Source organism: Oryza glaberrima, chromosome 1 (genome assembly GCF_000147395.1).
Source record: "Oryza glaberrima chromosome 1, OglaRS2, whole genome shotgun sequence".
Taxonomy (NCBI): Eukaryota; Viridiplantae; Streptophyta; class Magnoliopsida; order Poales; family Poaceae; genus Oryza; species Oryza glaberrima.
This window is the reverse complement of record NC_068326.1, coordinates 4,709,529-4,726,186: the sequence shown is the minus strand read 5'-3', so window position 1 is coordinate 4,726,186 and position 16,658 is coordinate 4,709,529. Positions and strand designations below refer to the sequence as shown.

Sequence of the window (16,658 nt, the reverse complement as noted above, 5' to 3'; positions counted from 1 at the left end):
TTGATAAGAATCCCGTCGCTATTCCCTCCGTATGTTTTCGAAACAACTGTTTTACACATGTAATTATATCCTTTTTTTTTTGTTTATGCTTTTCTGCATCCTGTATTTTGAAAAAAAATAACTATTATATATAGGTGACTTATTAGATTGGTTATAAATAACTAGTACTGCTAGACTATTAGTTCCGTAGTTTTGTTAGCTTTTACAACTTCTTTTTTACTACGAGCGCGGTTTTTAAAGTGCTAAAATGTACATTTTCTTAAAGAAATTTGTATAGTTTTTAAAAATTCAAATACATATTTTTAATCTGTAATAATTAATATTTTATTAATCATACGATATAGCATATATTGTTTTATATGCCATTTAAATTGCAAAAACAAAACTCCCGGTCAAACGGGTATCCTTGGTTGTTTTCATTAGAGTAATTTTCAGAAAATGACAACTATAGTGAGAAAATTATCGGTTTGTTACAACAATAGCGTGAAAATTTATCATAAAATTGTAATTTTTACATGTCACGAGCATACTGTTGTCACCTACATGTTTTATTGTTGCATACCACGTAAAATTACAGTTTTGTGATAATTTTTCATATATTAACGTTACAATAAATTGAAATATATATTACTAATGTTACTTTTGTTACGGGTGTAGTTTTTTTGAAATTCACTTTTTTTTTCATTACTAGTAGGAGTACTACCCCTCCTACTACCACTACAGAGTTTGGAGGGTGTATTTAGTTCAAACTAAAATTGGAAGTTTGGTTGAAATTGGAATAATACGATGAAAAAGTTGAAAATTTATGTGTTGAAAAGTTTTAATCTGATGTAAAAGTTGAAAGTTTGAAGAAAAAGTTTGGAACTAAGGCTGTGTTTAGTTTCTGAAATTGGGGAGAAGTTTGGAGAAAGTTGGTAGTTTGGAAAAAAAGTTGAGAGTTTATGTGTGTAGGAAAGTTTTGGATGTGATGTGATGTGATGAAAAGTTGGAAGTTTGAAAAACATGGCCTAGTTTCTAAAATTGGGGAGAAGTTTGGGGAAAGTTGGTAGTTTGGAAAAAAAGTTGAGAGTTTATGTGTGTAGGAAAGTTTTGGATGTGATGTGATGTGATGAAAAGTTGGAAGTTTGAAAAACATGGCCTAGTTTCTGAAATTGGGGAGAAGTTTGGGGAAAGTTGGTAGTTTGGAAAAAAGTTAGGAGTTTATATGTGTAGGAAAGTTTTGGATGTGATGTGATGTGATGAAAAGTTGGAAGTTTGAAAAAGTTTGAAAAACATGGCCTAAACAAGGGCTTTGGATGCTATAGTTGGATTCGTATCAGGTGCAGTCACAGTAGTGACTGCAACTTTGGCAGTACCCAATCATCCAGCCATCCAGCACACGAGGGATGGCCCAGATTTAACCGTGTCATGCATCATTTTAGCTATTTGAACAAGCATAAAACAGCTTCAGTTCAGATTTTGCCTGCAATTTCTCTCCCTTTGATCTGAATTTTCTTGAACTTTAAGACAACCCAAATATTGTTAAAGAAAAGTAGACACATACTTTATTTCATTATATTGAACTTCATAATATCTTGCATGCATAATTGACAAAACGAGCTAGAGTTTAAGCCCTTGTTTAGTTCCCAAAATATTTTTTCAAAAAACGTCACATCGAATCTTTGGAAACATGTATGACGTATTAAATATAGATAAATAAAAAAAGTAATTGCACAGTTTGCATAGAAATTGCGAGACGAATCTTTTGAGCTTATCTTTGATCTTATTTTTCTATTATAATATATAAAATAAAAAAATGTATATTTACTTTTATTATGGTGCTTTGAAAGACAAATCTATATATGTTGTCCTTTAAACTAAATATTTTTAAAATTATTGATGGTCAAAGTTATAAAAGTTTGGCCTCAACCTTATCTAAAACGTCAAATAATATGGAACCGGATGGAGTACATGATAGCTATAAGTGCTACAGTAACCCATATGTGCTAATCACGGATTAATTAGGCTTAATAAATTCGTCTCACGATTTTCAGGTGAGTTATGAAATTAGTTTTTTCATTCGTGTCCGAAAACCCCTTCCGACATATGGTCAAACGTCCGATGTGACACTCAAAAATTTTCTTTTCGTGAACTAAACACACCCTAACTATTTTCGCTTAAATTGGGTGTCATGCATCCACTGACACAAAAGCTTTCAAAATCAACTAGCTATGCTACTGCTAGATTAACCCAGTTACAAAAATTTTCATGATCCAAAAGTAGATCATCATCTGCTTCCAAAATCAGCACGATGCCTTCTAAGTTCTATTGACCTCTTCAAATGAACTTTTAAGATAAGATGACATCTTCAACATTAATAGAACCCTAGGGAAAAAACGATAATATCCAAATTCATTGCGTGTGATGTGCAGCAGTAGGAGGTAAAGTATGCTTCCCATGGTAGAATTGGCGCCAATTCTTACTTCTCTCTTAGACTTTTTCCTCCAAAACACATCTGCTCGAGTCAGAGAGTAGTTGAATAGCTGGGGAAAATTAAGCAACGAATCTAGACCATCCCTTATGTGCTGGATGGTTGGATGATGGATACTGCTAAAGTTTGTGACTGCACCTGATCCGAATCCGCTATAGTTTGGAACTTCGGATGAGATGGCTAGGTAGTAACTTTTGACGCGTCACTGCATCTGCCGATTCTGCCGCAGAAGCACACTAGCACAGGGAGGCCGGAAGTGTACTCCATATTCCAGTCCAAGCAACCAAAAGGAATCAATCCTCCACTCTCTGGCACCTGGGTCCCACATTAGGCACCGCCCTCCGAAGCGCGACACGTGGCCGTGCCAGGGAGTAGTCACAGTTGAGTACCTCGCCTCCCAGTCACCCCCCACAATCAATCCACCTCCCACACCCACTGCCATGTGGGCCCCCCCACCACCTCCTCCTCCTCCTGGCCCCCCAGCGTGGTGTGCAACTTTTAACCCCGCTCGCGCCTTCTCCTCCTTTTCCAAATTTCCTCGCTCCAAACCTCCAAACCGATCGATTCCTCGTTCGATCTCCACCGCCGCGGAGAGGCGCGGCGCGGCGTGGGTGGGTGTGTGTGGCCGCCTTAAACCCTAAACCCTCTCAACCATGAATCCCCACGGCGGTGGGAACAAAATGCGCGAGCCGGCGCTCCCGGCGGCGGTCGGCGCGGAGCTGGAGCGGCTGGAGGCGAGGCTGGGCCAGCTCGCCTGCGCGGAGGCGCGGCGGCAGCTCGCGGAGCTCGGCGAGCCGGCGGCGGCGCGGGTGCTCCGGGCGATTGGGGAGGCGCGCCAGGTCCGTACGCTCTCCGGCTTCATCAGGCACATGGCGAACCAGGAGAGGATGAAGCGCAACGCGCGGGGCATCCCCACCGCCCACAGCGCCGCATGCATCTCCGGCCCCTGCCGCGAAGGTGAGGGGGTTTGCTGCTTGGCATTTTTTGTTCACCGACTCTTTTTTTTTTCTCATGCGAGGCCAATATTTTGTTCACCGCCCATTTCGTTTTTTTTTTTGTGAGGAAAACCCTTTTTGAATTTTAATCTTAATGGATGGTCGCAGAGGAGGATTAGCTGCGTTTGTGCTTCCTATGGCAGTGCGTTTTAGCTTGTTTTTTTGGCTGCAAAACCCGCACTGTTTGGGAGATTTTTTCAGCTCTTTTTTTTTGTTGCGCCTGCGCCCCTGTTTAATGCTAATGCACTTTTCGTAGGTGGAAGGGAGTATCTTCCTTTTTTTGTTTTTGTTTTTAGTTGGGCTATCGATTCCTGCTCTCGATTTGGAGAATCTTGCCAAGTTGTGATAGGGAGCAACATTCTGTAATGGTGACGCTCAGTTTTCGAATTCAATGCTTGTCGATCGTATTTTTTTTCTCCTTAATTTTGCCACCCTTAAGTCGTGGTTTTGGTAACCGGTTGATTTTAGCCTCGTTGGTTCAGCTTAGTATGATGGCATTTTTCTATTTTTTTTTCTTTTTACCTTTGCATTTCGCCCATTTGGTATGGTTGATTTGGTTTGCATGTTGTTTCTTTCTAAGGTCTTTGTAGCTGTTATACATATCCTAAATTGTGAAGTACTTCTTACTAATAAGTCTTGTGGTTACACAGAGGAATCTATATCCACTCCACTGTACTACAATGAGGTTCAAATGGATGCTCAAACACCCAACGACATGGTGGAGGTTGGGAGTCCCAACCAACAGATGCCGCTCCGTTTGCATGACAATGGCGGTTCTGTCGGACATATTGCTCGTGTGGTTCCGGACCTTGCTAACCCAGCAGTTGGGAGCCCATATGGTCGAATATCTTCTGTGCTGCTGCAGAACCAGAACTGCGTTGAAGGTTATACGCCTTCCCGTGGAATGGTTTCTCCTGCGTCCAACCAGGTGGCTGTGCAGATTAACTTTCCTACCCAACCAATGGCTCATGCTTTGCCTAATGATGTTATGATGCAGGTTGGTAGCCCTGGCCACCGCATGCCATCTGGGCTGCAGAGACATATGGAGATTGACAGCCCCATCCAGCCGATCGTTTCTACTCCAGAAAGAGTTTCCACCCCGAGCCCTGTGCGGGATCTATCAAGATGTGTCGAGAATATGGCTGGCCCCTCAGGAAGTCCTCCATGTCCCATTTGGGTGATGCCGCAAATTCCTCCAGCAATCTGTCCTGACACGGCCAATGTGTTGAGGGAGGTAGTGAGCCCTCAGATGCTAGCGCTGGGAGAGTTGGAGTTCAGGAAGATATTTATGATTTTTGCTTATCTTTCCTGGTTAGATTCTCTTCGGTTTATGCTTTTTACATAATAAAGAACAAAGATGTTTTTATAGCAGAACATGGACTATTTTCTAAGGCTAATATGGCTTTTATCTGTGTTATGCTGTTGCTAATACACCATTTTCTCTTTTTGTTACAGGAATAAGAAAGGAGTAAAGCCTCCATTATCTACACCAAAAAGTAGTAAGATAGAAGATGTCCTCTCCGTGAACAGTATCAGATCCTTGAAGTCAATGTCCATGGCTCAATTTGAGTCACGAATCTGGAGCACATTTGGTCACGATAATATATCATCTTCAGATAGAGCAAAGGTTATTGCAACACCAGTACTCTTAATAATTTTCACTAAAGGTCTCTAAAAATGATCAAACATGATGATCCCTTTTCATATTGGATCATGATCATTGTAAATGGAACTACCTACGCAAGTCATTGTCCTTGAATTTTGTATGTGCGTAGATAACATAATACATGCTTACTCTAGTGCACATTGGCTCTCAGCTTCTGATGCCTTCCAGATATCACCCTTTCTTCATTATGATTCTAGGGTCCAGGTTTGCTAGATGTACTTCTGACTTGTAGCTCCTAACTTAAATGTCGACTTGGTTTACTTAATAACTACAAAAAAAAATTGAAATGGGTACTTGATTACAATCATATGACACTGCATACAATGATGGATGGAACAAAAACTACCTTTTGTACCCAGGTTTTGAGTGGCCAGTTCTTCAGAATGCTGGGACGTCACAATTCATTTCCTACGATAAGTCTGGGCCGGCTGACATGTTATCCACAACCATTATATCTTTTACATCTTTCTAGCAATACAATTGTGCATGTTTTTCATTCACAGTTTCCTTATGAGAATATTATGCTAACATTTTATTTTTCTGTTTTCCACTATTTGTTCCTTTTCCTCTATTATAAGTTATAACTTGAGCCTGATGAAATTATTCTCCATGTAATGCTTGCAGAACCTTGATTCTGGTCCAGGTATGTCAAAAGTCTACCGTTGTAATGTTGAGATAAGAGGGGGTACAGTTGTCAAAATTTTCAAGGTATGTGGTGCTTTTGATACTTTTATACGTGCTCATTGTTTAACCATGATATTTTTAGATGGCCTACTATTTGATGTTCTCCTATCTACCAGTCATGATTGTGTAATGTTCATGTTCATTGCTGTTGACTGTTTGCGAATCTACCCCTCACATAAAGGCCTATATCACCCATGCATCCTTCTTAAGCTGCCTAAGATTTTTCTGGAAGTTCTAATATAAAGACTAATTGCAATAAAGGTCAAGGCGCCAAAATCAACAAATGCTGCACTCTGTGATAATTTATTTTGTAAGGAACTTAAGGTGCCATCGTTATATTTTTAACATTGGCTGGGTGCAGGGACCATATATTGAGAATAGGAGGACTCATCTTCAGAAAGTTCTTGGTGATGATAACGTCCTTGTAGTAAACTTTATGGAGATATCTTCAGACACTGAGACTGATTTGTCTACCTATTTGGAACACTACCATAAGGTTGCTGAAGAGGGTATTGTTTTGGGTTTGCGCCGCTATCGATTTTTCCGTAAGTTACCTTTTGTTGCAGTGCTGGATCTATTTGGATTTAATACGAGTGGTAGGCTGATGAATACACATAATGTAGAGATGGTTATTGCAATTTATGATATGCCATTAGGGTCAAAGTTCTCGAATGTCTTCATACAAACAATGGTAACAGATTTTTTGAAGACATGAACTTAGGGTGATTTGGGTCATGTTAACTGGCATGGGGATGACACACATGCTTTTTTTAGAATTGTCGGAAAAAAATGGATTACTAGTAATAGTACTGTAATTATATGCAAATTAGAAAGCAATATCCAGTAACCAGTATGAGGTTGCCAACAGGTCAATTTGTTGCTGAGAAACTAGTGCCATTTTCTGAGTTGTAAACTCTTGTATTGTTACCAAGTGTCCCCATTATGTTTCATGGTTCCTAATTTGTCACTGTTTCATGATTGGATCTGCATTGATTAATGTGCCTTTTTTAGTTTACAAGGACGGCGGGAAAGAGAATAAAATGAAAGAAGAGAATAGAGAAGAAGAAAACAAGAAATGTACTTCATCTGTCAGATGCTACTTTGTTCGCACTGAGTCTGGGTGGAACATGGATGAACCTTACATACTCTCTGGCAGAACGATTGGTCAGGCTCGTGACCTATTCATGCACATCCGTACTGTTCTCACCTTGGCGAAATATATGCTCAGGTTTTTCCTTGACTTTTGAATAATATCAGTTAATCTATGCAGCATGGGTGCAATTACTGGGTGATGTCGAGCTTAGTTGCAGAAAATGGTTTTGCTACCATGATAGCAACATGTGTTCTTATAAAATACTCCTTATATGCCATGGGAAGTTCACTGGTTTCTTTATATGCCATTGAAAATTAGTTATTCTTTTTGACGCGAAAGGTAGAGAAGCTCTACCTTTTAACCATTGTATTAATGGTGAGCCATCGAATAGAATTTCCATGCTCTCTTATGCTATCCACATCAGTACATCACCATGATATTCAGTTGCCAAGGAAAAGTACAAAATCACCCTTCTCCCTTCTCTCCGCCTTTCCTTTTTTTTTCAGGAGATCTGCCTTTCTTCTTCACCTTATGTACCCTTCTCTCTCCTGGATTCATTTTCCTCTGTCAAAAAAAAAAAGATCATTTTGAAGGTCCGCTTTTCTGTATAACTGCATTAGCTCCGCTCAACAAAAGTATCTGCAAGTAGTGTAGGCAGCATTGATAAACCAAGGTTAAGGTTAATGGGCATGATTTATTTCCCTCTTTTCTAGCATCCAGCAATATATGGATACACTCCTCTGGCTGAGCCATGGCATTAATTCCATCAGCTGGACCTAGGAAATGGAGGAGCTGAGCTTCTGGTGCCAAGAGGTTCCTTGTGTTGTTTGGTGTTGGCCTCATCCACGGTGGCGGCGGTGAGACAAGGATCTTAGGACAGAAGGGCTATACCATATTTCAGATTTGGAGCAGCATACCATGATTAATTATCATGGCCTGTATGTGCGCAGGATGACGATCACGCCGGTGCATGAGGGGCAACAATGCTGTCTCTGTGCAATGGGCATTGGGAGGCGGCTGTGGGGGCAATGGGCATGCAGAGGACAACAGTGCCTGGCATTGGGATGATGGGAGTGGGACCCCACCGCTCTGCCGCTGACTGGAGCAGGGGGTGCTGGTGCAGGGAGGATGATGCTGGTAGCATGTGGAGAAACGTGCCAATGACGGGCTGGGAAGACGCTGGTGCTTGGGCAAAGGGAGAATACCAATGGGAAATATTGTGGATTTAGGGAAGACAGTAGTGGGGATAGAGACGAGGGAGCCAAGGGCAAATTATGTCATTCTTTTGACAATACTGGCATTATTTCTCTTCTTAATAGTGCCATGGTGACGTGGATGCCAGAAGATGACACTGAAATTTATTTCGATGGCATAGAAAGGAATAGCTCATTTTTATGGCATTTAAGGAAAACAGTGAAAATTCAGTGGCATATAAGGAATTTTCTCTAAAATAGAAGGATGTGCATTTTAGAAGGATTGAAATTTCTTAAACTGGGAGATAAGCTTGTATTTCCACAAGTCCATTGCCTACCTTATTGTTCATTTTCATTATTGTTGCTATCGAACTATTGGGCCCACTTAATAGAAGAAAACTAACTGTTGGACTCTGATTTCACCTCTTGCATGTGAGTGTTCTGTTACATTAAACCTCATGTCTTCTGTTGTAACGTTGCAGGTTTGCTTTGATAGTCTCCAAAACTATCACATTGGATGTTGGTTTATCAGAAGTTCTTGTCAAACTCATTGATGATGAGCCTTGCTTGGTAATTCTCCATCCTCTCCAATATTTGGTCTTGCTTCTGGAATGTAACACCTTTTTATTGTAATATCTCAGGATGAACATGGCAAAGAAGTTTTTAGAGATGGGGAGCGGTTGATACATACTGACGGGACAGGCCTTATATCTGAAGATTTGGCTCAGAAATGCACTTATAGTAACTCAAAGGGAAAATTGTTGGAGCCACAGGTATGTTTGTGAACTTGTGTCACTCTTATTACCTTCAATGAATTTCTACCTCCGTTTCATATTATAAGTCGCTTTGATTTTTTCTTTAGTCAAAATGTTTAAAGTTTGACCAAGTTTATAGAAAAACGTAGCAACATTTTTAACCCAAAACAAACATATTATAAAAATATATTTTCTGTTACATTTAATGAAACTAATTTGGTGTTATAGATGTCGCTAAATTTTTCTATAAACTTGGTCAAACGACTCAAACCTAAAAAAGTTTGACTAGAAAAAAGTCAAAGTGACTTATAATATGAAATGGAGGGAGTCGCTCGGGACTTTTGTTGCTATATACTCCCTCCATTTTTTAATAGATGACGCTGTTGACTTTTTCTCACATGTTTGACCATTCGTCTTATTCAAAAAATTTACGTAATTATAATTTATTTTGTTATGAGTTGTTTTATCACTCATAGTACTTTAAGTGTGATTTATATCTTATACATTTGCATAAAATTTTTGAATAAGACGAATGGTCAAATATGTGAGAAAAAGTCAACGGCGTCATCTATTAAAAAACGGAGATAGTATATTTTAACCTGTCAGACATTTTTTGGTTACTCTGAGGGTTATGGTTTTGTGAAGCATTTTTACTAAATCAGAAGCATTTGTGGATTATCTGATTGTTTATAAGGTATAAGGTGAGCACATGCACACCAGTGAAAAAGTTTGACAAACACAATTCATCAAAGTGCAGCATACTAGTAAGAGAAAGGAACAATCATGGTGTTGCTCATACATATGTACACATGCCTGAAACATCATTACGACTTTGTGATAAAGTTACAGAAAGAAGGAACTGAACCCTAGCTCAGTTGGTGGGAAGTGTGGATGTACACCACTACATCCTCACCACCTTAGTTCGGGTCATCTTTGGCTCTAACTTGTCCGCTTAATTAAATTGATACCATTTTCGTTCTTGTTGCCCCTCATATGGGAAGCAAATGACTGTTGGTACATTGTTTTTGCATTACCAATATACTGTTTTGTGACATTATTTCTCGTTCCTAATTGAAGTACCTCTTATGTTAACTTTTATTTGTGTTTATTCATTTCATTATTAGGTAGGAATGTGCCAACCCTAAAATTTTCCTGCTGTCATATCTATTGCACAGCTTTTGCATTCAGTTTCAGGGTGGGCTCAAATGTTATTGCCACTGACTTATAATTCAAAAATCCAGATATAAATATCAGCTGCCATTAACTTCTATTACTGTGCTTCATTCAACCTTAATGGCAATGTTTTGTTCCACGCTTTAAGCTATCTGAGAATTTTTCCCATTATTTCAGGACATTGTGGATTGTGCTGCAAGCAAATTGATGGGGTCTAACAACACCACTGAATATGTATTGTATTAACTATAAGATGTTCTGATTTACCCCTTTTCTGTTTTTTCTATGTTTGTTATTCTTATCTATTTTATTTTTCTAGCCTCTTCTTATTCAACTCCGCCTGTTCTACAATGGATCTGCTGTAAAGGGAACAGTCCTAGTTGACAAGCGGGTATGCACTGTTTTCTAAGACAATTAGTTTGTAAGCAGGTTTGGTATCAAAATAATTTCTTCAGGATTACCTCTTTATTCCAATCTTGGTTCATAGTTGCTTGAACATCTATATATTAGCGCCTTCCATATGTTTGTGCCGTACAATCGGAGATTGTCTAGTACGGGTCTTGCAATTTAATTTCATAATTTTTTATTTATTTTTTAGAACACGCAGGAGAATTTCATAATATATGATTATGTAAAAGTAGTATACAAGAAGAGCCGTATTTATCCGTGCTTCATTCAGGATAGGTGTGCTATTTCTTGCATCTCATCATTTCCTAAGACCGCCTGATCATTTCTTTGTTTGTTCATGTTGACATAATCTTTGCTGATATCCTCTTATTGTCATAGTTGCACTGGCCGAGTGGCCTTCACTGTCTTCACCAATATATGCATTGTTTACATAATTTTGAAGTGTACAGATCATGTCCTTTTTCTATCTTATCTTGACTGACCCTATATCTTGAGTGTACTTTATAAGAAATAATAAAGTCTCCTGTTGCAGCTTCCTCCTAGGACTATACATATCCGACCATCAATGTTAAAAATAAAAACTTATCCAGAATTATCTGGTGTCCAATCTGTCAACTCATTGGACATAGTCTCTGCACGAAATGCCAAGAAAAGTCTATCTGGGGTTCAGTCCGTGAATTCTTTTGAAATAGTCTCTACAAGGTATGCCAAATATCTGAGTTGCATTGCTATGTTAGGTATGGTGAATAATGGCTTAACACATATTAATGCTTTGTATTGCATGCCTACATCTTTTTAGATCCTCTGCAGAGTATAATTATGCTATCAAGTAGCATTATTTTCATCCCTTTCGTTTTTTTAGTTATACGTCACGCATCACGTGTCATATTTCGTAAGTGTGGTTGAAGCCAGAAACTTTGAGATGTTAGTTTTGCCTACGGTCGCTGTTAGTTTTTTTTTAGAGTATTTCCAGTGCATCCTCTTTTAGGCAACGCAAATGGCCATGAAAAACTGCAAACAAGGAAAACACTGGCTTTGCAATTCATGATATAATCAGGCATGTACGAAATTTCAGCTTAAAATCCATGATGTGCTAGGATAAACACAGAGGACAAATTTTGGTGAATTGTAGATCTCTCTCTCTCTCTCTCTCTCTCTCTCTCTCTCTTCTCTAAAGCCCAGGAGAATTGTGCTTCATTTCATTAAGACGGAAACAAAAAATATATAAGAAAAATAATTAAAAAAATGGTGAATTGTATCTCTCTCTCTCTCTATCCAGATTTCCTATACGGCAGAATGAATTTTGATTTGAAAATTTGATGCTGATAGATTGATTTTTTGTCAAGGTTGCCATTGCCATTCTTCTTTTCCAGAGTTTTTCAGGACCATCCACACAACCCACCCGGATATATTTTTCCCAATTTCTGCTACAGTTGCTATGAGGTGGCATAACTTGGAAATCAGAACAACAAAATACGTTTGATGTGTTAGATGTGAAACTCACTTTTTTTTCTATAAATAGGATTACTTGCCTTTGCTTAGTAATTTGAGTTTAGGTTTTTGGATGAGTTGTTGGTACATGAAACTCAGATGTCCAAAGGAACGAACTCTGCATTTAAATCATTGTGGTATTTGGGATTTTGGGTGGGCTGGTGGCCAGACTTGGAGGTTCCTTACTGTGGTTTAAGTGCTGTCACATGTCTAATCCTCATGGTTGGGGCCGGTTAGGTAGAGGCAGGAGGGAGAGTAAAGCTGAGCTCATTAGGTAGGTGTGTAAGGGGTAGTAAAGCTTTTTGATTGGCAACAGGCAGTCAGTTCTATTTTTTGTTCACAGTAAGTAATATCGTTTCTTTTTCTCAGCAATCGATCAGGAAGGACATTCACATCAAATAATTTAATTGCATTACTTCACTATGGAGGAGTTCCAGAAGAATTCTTTATGGAGCTTCTGCAGACTGCGATTGAAGAGGCTGACAATGCTCGTTTTGATTATGCTGGCGCACTGAACAGTTAGTTCGAACTACCCTCATTGCATTGCACTGTGTTCTGTACAATTTGTATATATGTGCTTCTTCATTCTGTAGAACCTGTACTCATCTTACTAGTTGTAATAGAGTTACTATTTTCTTTATATTTTTCAGTCACCTGTCCGTGTTTGATCCGGACTAATATTCTCATGTTCTTGCAGTTGCATTCAACTATGCTGACATGGAAGATTCAATGCCAGCACGGATGATTCTTTCCGGAATCCCACTAGAAGAGTCGTACTTGCAATCTAGGCTGGATTTCTTGTCTCTACTGGAAAGAAAAGGAATCAAGAATGGAAAGATACCAATTGATGACTGCTATTATTTGATGGGTACTGCAGACCCTACAGGAAAACTTGGACCTAATGAAGTCTGCGTGATACTGTTAGTAATGGAAATACTCTTTTGCTTCTTCTTGGTGTTTGAGTGTGTGTTTTTCTGTTATGCTTCAGTGATCCTTTGTTACCACATAAGATAGGAGTATCATTATCCACCATGGGCATCATTGGAACTACTTTAATGTCTTACAGTCTTCTTTAGTTGTAACGCACCAACATTACCATTTTTCTTACTATTTACAATCCTCAATTTTGAATCACAACTCAAAGGTTAGATTGGTTGGCATGTATTCTCTTTTCGCAACCGGACTGTATTTTTTATTCAAACTATCCGAAAATAGTGGCAACAATATTGGTTGCAATTGTGAATTTTGTCAGCAAATGGAGTCTAAAGAAAGTATTGAACTGACAACATAAGATCATAAATACATGTCATGTATTTGGACCCTCGAGACTTTAATGCCATTCTTTAGTTCATTCAACCTAATTTTGAATTTCTTGAGTATATCTGTATATGGCCTTTTTTAGCTCAGTAATTTGATCTGTTTAATTGTTTTTAATAGTTAGGAAAAAAAAATTCTACCAACAGATACTACTTCTGTTTTTCAATAGATGACGACATTGATTATTGATAGAACGTTTGACCATTCATCTTATTAAAAAAATTAGTGTAAATAACGAAAATATAATTCATGCTTAAAGTTTTTTTAATGATAAAACAACTTGCAACAAAATAAATGACACTTGTATAATTTTTTTGAAAAAGAAGAATGGTCAAATGTCATGCCAAAAGTCAATGATGTCAGCTATTAAAAAATGGGGAGAGTATATTGGATTACGAAAAGGGGTTTGAATTTGCCAAAGATAATAACTTTGTTCTTTGCTATATATATTCCTTGCATAAATGTGCATCAATATACAAGTATTAATTTGTAGCGTGCCTGTTATGTTTTGGGTCTTTCTTTACTTATTTGCTTTATATGTGGTTAAACAGTGATTATGGCCAAGTTTCTGGAGATGTTCTTGTGTATAAATATCCTGGCTTACATCCTGGTGATATACATGTCTTGAAGGCAACATATAGTAGCGACATAGAGAAGGTTGTGGGAAATTCTAAACATGCGATACTCTTCCCTACTACTGGACAACGGTCTTTGGCTGATGAGATGGCCAATAGTGATTTTGATGGTGACATCTACTGGGTCTCATTAAACCCAAAGGTATGTTAATTCCTGATTGACATTTTACTGTGAAGTTTATTGGAAATCATCGTCTTGGGAGATGCACCTAATATTGTTTTTGTGCTTGATTATCTTTTATGGTCAGCAAAATCCCTGACAGAGTTTTGCTCAGTTGCCCCTAGTCCACAGCGTAGTTGTTCCATTCATACAGCAGTTATGCTACTTTACCCATGGTCTATGTCGATTGTATTTATCCATGTAATGCTCTTGGAAATGATCTGTTCTTTATAAGAGAAGTGTCCGATGTTATAACTCCAGAAAAAATGGCTCTTTCGCCAAACCTGAGGAGCTAATTTGGTCACTGCACCCAAACCAAATGATATTAAATGTCATAGCTCCTTTGCTTTTAGAAGAATTCAGTTATTAGTATGCTTAGGTTTTAATGAGGAAAAGGCTTGTTTTACAACATTAACCTCAACCTCAAAAGTAGACACTATTCAAAATCTGGACGATCAAAATCGTCCACTTTATACCTTAGCCTGAATCGGATTGTTTTTACATGACATTCATTAAGGTGGCAGTAAGGGCCAAGGTTGAAATTATTTTTGAATTTTTGGAATTAGTGAGTTGACATAAAAAATATGGACAAATTCTTTAGTCGCACCTTGGAGTATAGTTAGTCTCAAGTGAAACAGAGTATATTTTAGTCAGTGAAATGAAAATTGGCTTATTTAGTTTTGAACACACCTTTTTCCAGATGCTTATACTTTATTTTTCTCGTACTAAATTTTCTAGGCTATATATACACCATAATATTATTGAGAATTTTCCAGAACTGATTCAGGTGTTTTCTGATTCTGAATGTTAAAAAATATACACCAGGTATAAATGGTTTTTGAATTTTTTATGATAACTAAATGACTTAAATTTTCTTTTTGATTGGTTGTTGGGAGTATTGAAAACTTGGATAAATTAGTCGAACATTTATATAAATTTGTAGGTATTTATTTTTTAACATTATTTTTGAAGGGCCAGTTATACTTTATCTAGGTCCACTGTACTGGTTAGAGGTTTCCAGAACGTTTTGAAATAGTTTACTAAGTCAGTTTAAAATTGGTTCGGCCTTGGGTGACATCGTCATGTTGCCAAAACAGGTCTGCGTTTGGGCTGAACTTGAAAGGTGATTGGTTTTGAAGTTCAGGGTGGTGTTTTAAGACCAATAAAGTTCACTTGGGAAAATATTTTCTCGTAAACGCAGGAGAGAAAAAAAATCCATTTCATTAAGAAGAAGTATAACACACTTACAAGTTACAAACGAGGGCTTACGAAAACCCTCCCACAGAAAACACACCACGGAAGGTGACGCACGACCACACCTTCAAGGACAACCTAGCTGCCCGAGGCAAGCAACCTACAGAGGAACTCTTGGAGCGCATGCTCTCCAGCTAGACACCACAAACTAGCCTCGGTTGTGGTGGTGGACTCACAACCTACAGAGGACTTGATCCATTGAACATGTAATCATTCTGGTCTTTCCAAATCTCCCAATCTACTACGATAATCAACGAGTTCAACCCCTTACGCTGCTCCTTAGGAATCTCCTTGACAACCTTCCACCACCATCCTGAAAAATGGGATACTGAAAAGCTGAGGGGCCGCATCCACCAATCCCAGTTTAAGATCAAGGTCCATACTTTTCCTGGAAAAGACACATGAGACAAGAATATGCTTCATGGTTTCATCCTCTTGATGACATAGGCCAGGTGTGGTAAGCCACACTTGGCTAGACGGTCTGATGTCGAACATCGATTGTCGACTGCCAATCACAAGGAAAAATTATGTTGTGGAGGAACCCAACTTCTCTAAATTCGCTCCCAAGTTGCAAACTTGATTGATAAGTAAGCATTGTATGCGACTTACTTGTGTAGAACTTGTAAGCTTCTATCTATGCTCATCCAGAACATCTTGTTGCAAGATTATCCCATCCACCAAGTCCCAAATATGTAGATACTCACAAATAACCTGAATTGTGAGTTCTTTAATATCAGCCACCCATATCCTATTAACCAATTCCTTTGCCACAGTGCGTTGCTTCCTTACTCTTCGGGGAATTGTCTCAAGAAGGTTAGGGTCCAATTCAGCCAATGTTTTGCGCAGCCATATATCAGTCCAGAACTTGGTGTTCTCCCCATTACCAATTATAGTTTCCGTAGCTACGTAGAAGAGCGCATGAACATTGTGACTTGTGAAATACTTGGATAGGCAAGCTGACCCATGGTCTAGAAGAATCAATTATTTGAAGCCTTTCTAGGTTATGTATGTCAAGACCACAATACTGTATTGGCCGGCAAACATGTTCCCAAGACAAAAGACAGTTGCTTTATCCTGTCCTTTCCAAAGAAATCCTCTGCTTTTCTTATAATAGCTTTGAACGCCCATTTGGGTGGATCCATAGCCATCTTAAGGTAGATAGGGTCCTAGGGTAGCTGTTTTTTTTGTTATGCCATGTTTGCTTTTTGTTGCAAAATTGTGCATCGCTGTTTCATTGTGTCTTTGCATTGTTTCACTATATGTTTGCTTATTATTCTTGCATGTATATGGTTTTGATATATAACAGCACATTCTCTCTTTTGAGCTTTTCAAAGATTATTGCTGCTCTGATAATAAAAATGGTC

General features: G+C 38.5%; 1 protein-coding gene across 5 annotated transcripts in view; it reads left to right on the top strand.

The window, feature by feature from the left end:
- Nucleotides 1-2,999: 2,999 nt before the first annotated feature.
- The window catches only part of LOC127781805 (probable RNA-dependent RNA polymerase 4), a 36,374-nt gene continuing 22,715 nt past the window's right edge, over nt 3,000-16,658 (top strand). For 2 of the 5 annotated variants that reach the window (XR_008019074.1, XM_052308867.1), the window contains exons 1-15: nt 3,000-3,427; nt 4,116-4,393; nt 4,463-4,776; nt 4,921-5,092; nt 5,756-5,839; nt 6,177-6,360; nt 6,827-7,043; nt 8,584-8,671; nt 8,743-8,874; nt 10,207-10,263; nt 10,349-10,420; nt 10,970-11,139; nt 12,298-12,446; nt 12,626-12,848; nt 13,797-14,022. Coding sequence is in view for 4 of the 5 variants with exons in the window: in XM_052308867.1 (XP_052164827.1) it covers nt 3,124-3,427; nt 4,116-4,393; nt 4,463-4,776; nt 4,921-5,092; nt 5,756-5,839; nt 6,177-6,360; nt 6,827-7,043; nt 8,584-8,671; nt 8,743-8,874; nt 10,207-10,263; nt 10,349-10,420; nt 10,970-11,139; nt 12,298-12,446; nt 12,626-12,848; nt 13,797-14,022 (2,670 nt within the window). In the remaining variant the exon portion in view is untranslated. Of the gene's footprint in view, nt 3,428-4,115; nt 4,394-4,426; nt 4,777-4,920; nt 5,093-5,755; nt 5,840-6,176; nt 6,361-6,826; nt 7,044-8,583; nt 8,672-8,742; nt 8,875-10,206; nt 10,264-10,348; nt 10,421-10,969; nt 11,140-12,297; nt 12,447-12,625; nt 12,849-13,796; nt 14,023-16,658 lie in introns of those variants that run through there. The other 3 variants (XM_052308876.1, XM_052308884.1, XM_052308858.1) reach the window with 3 other exon arrangements.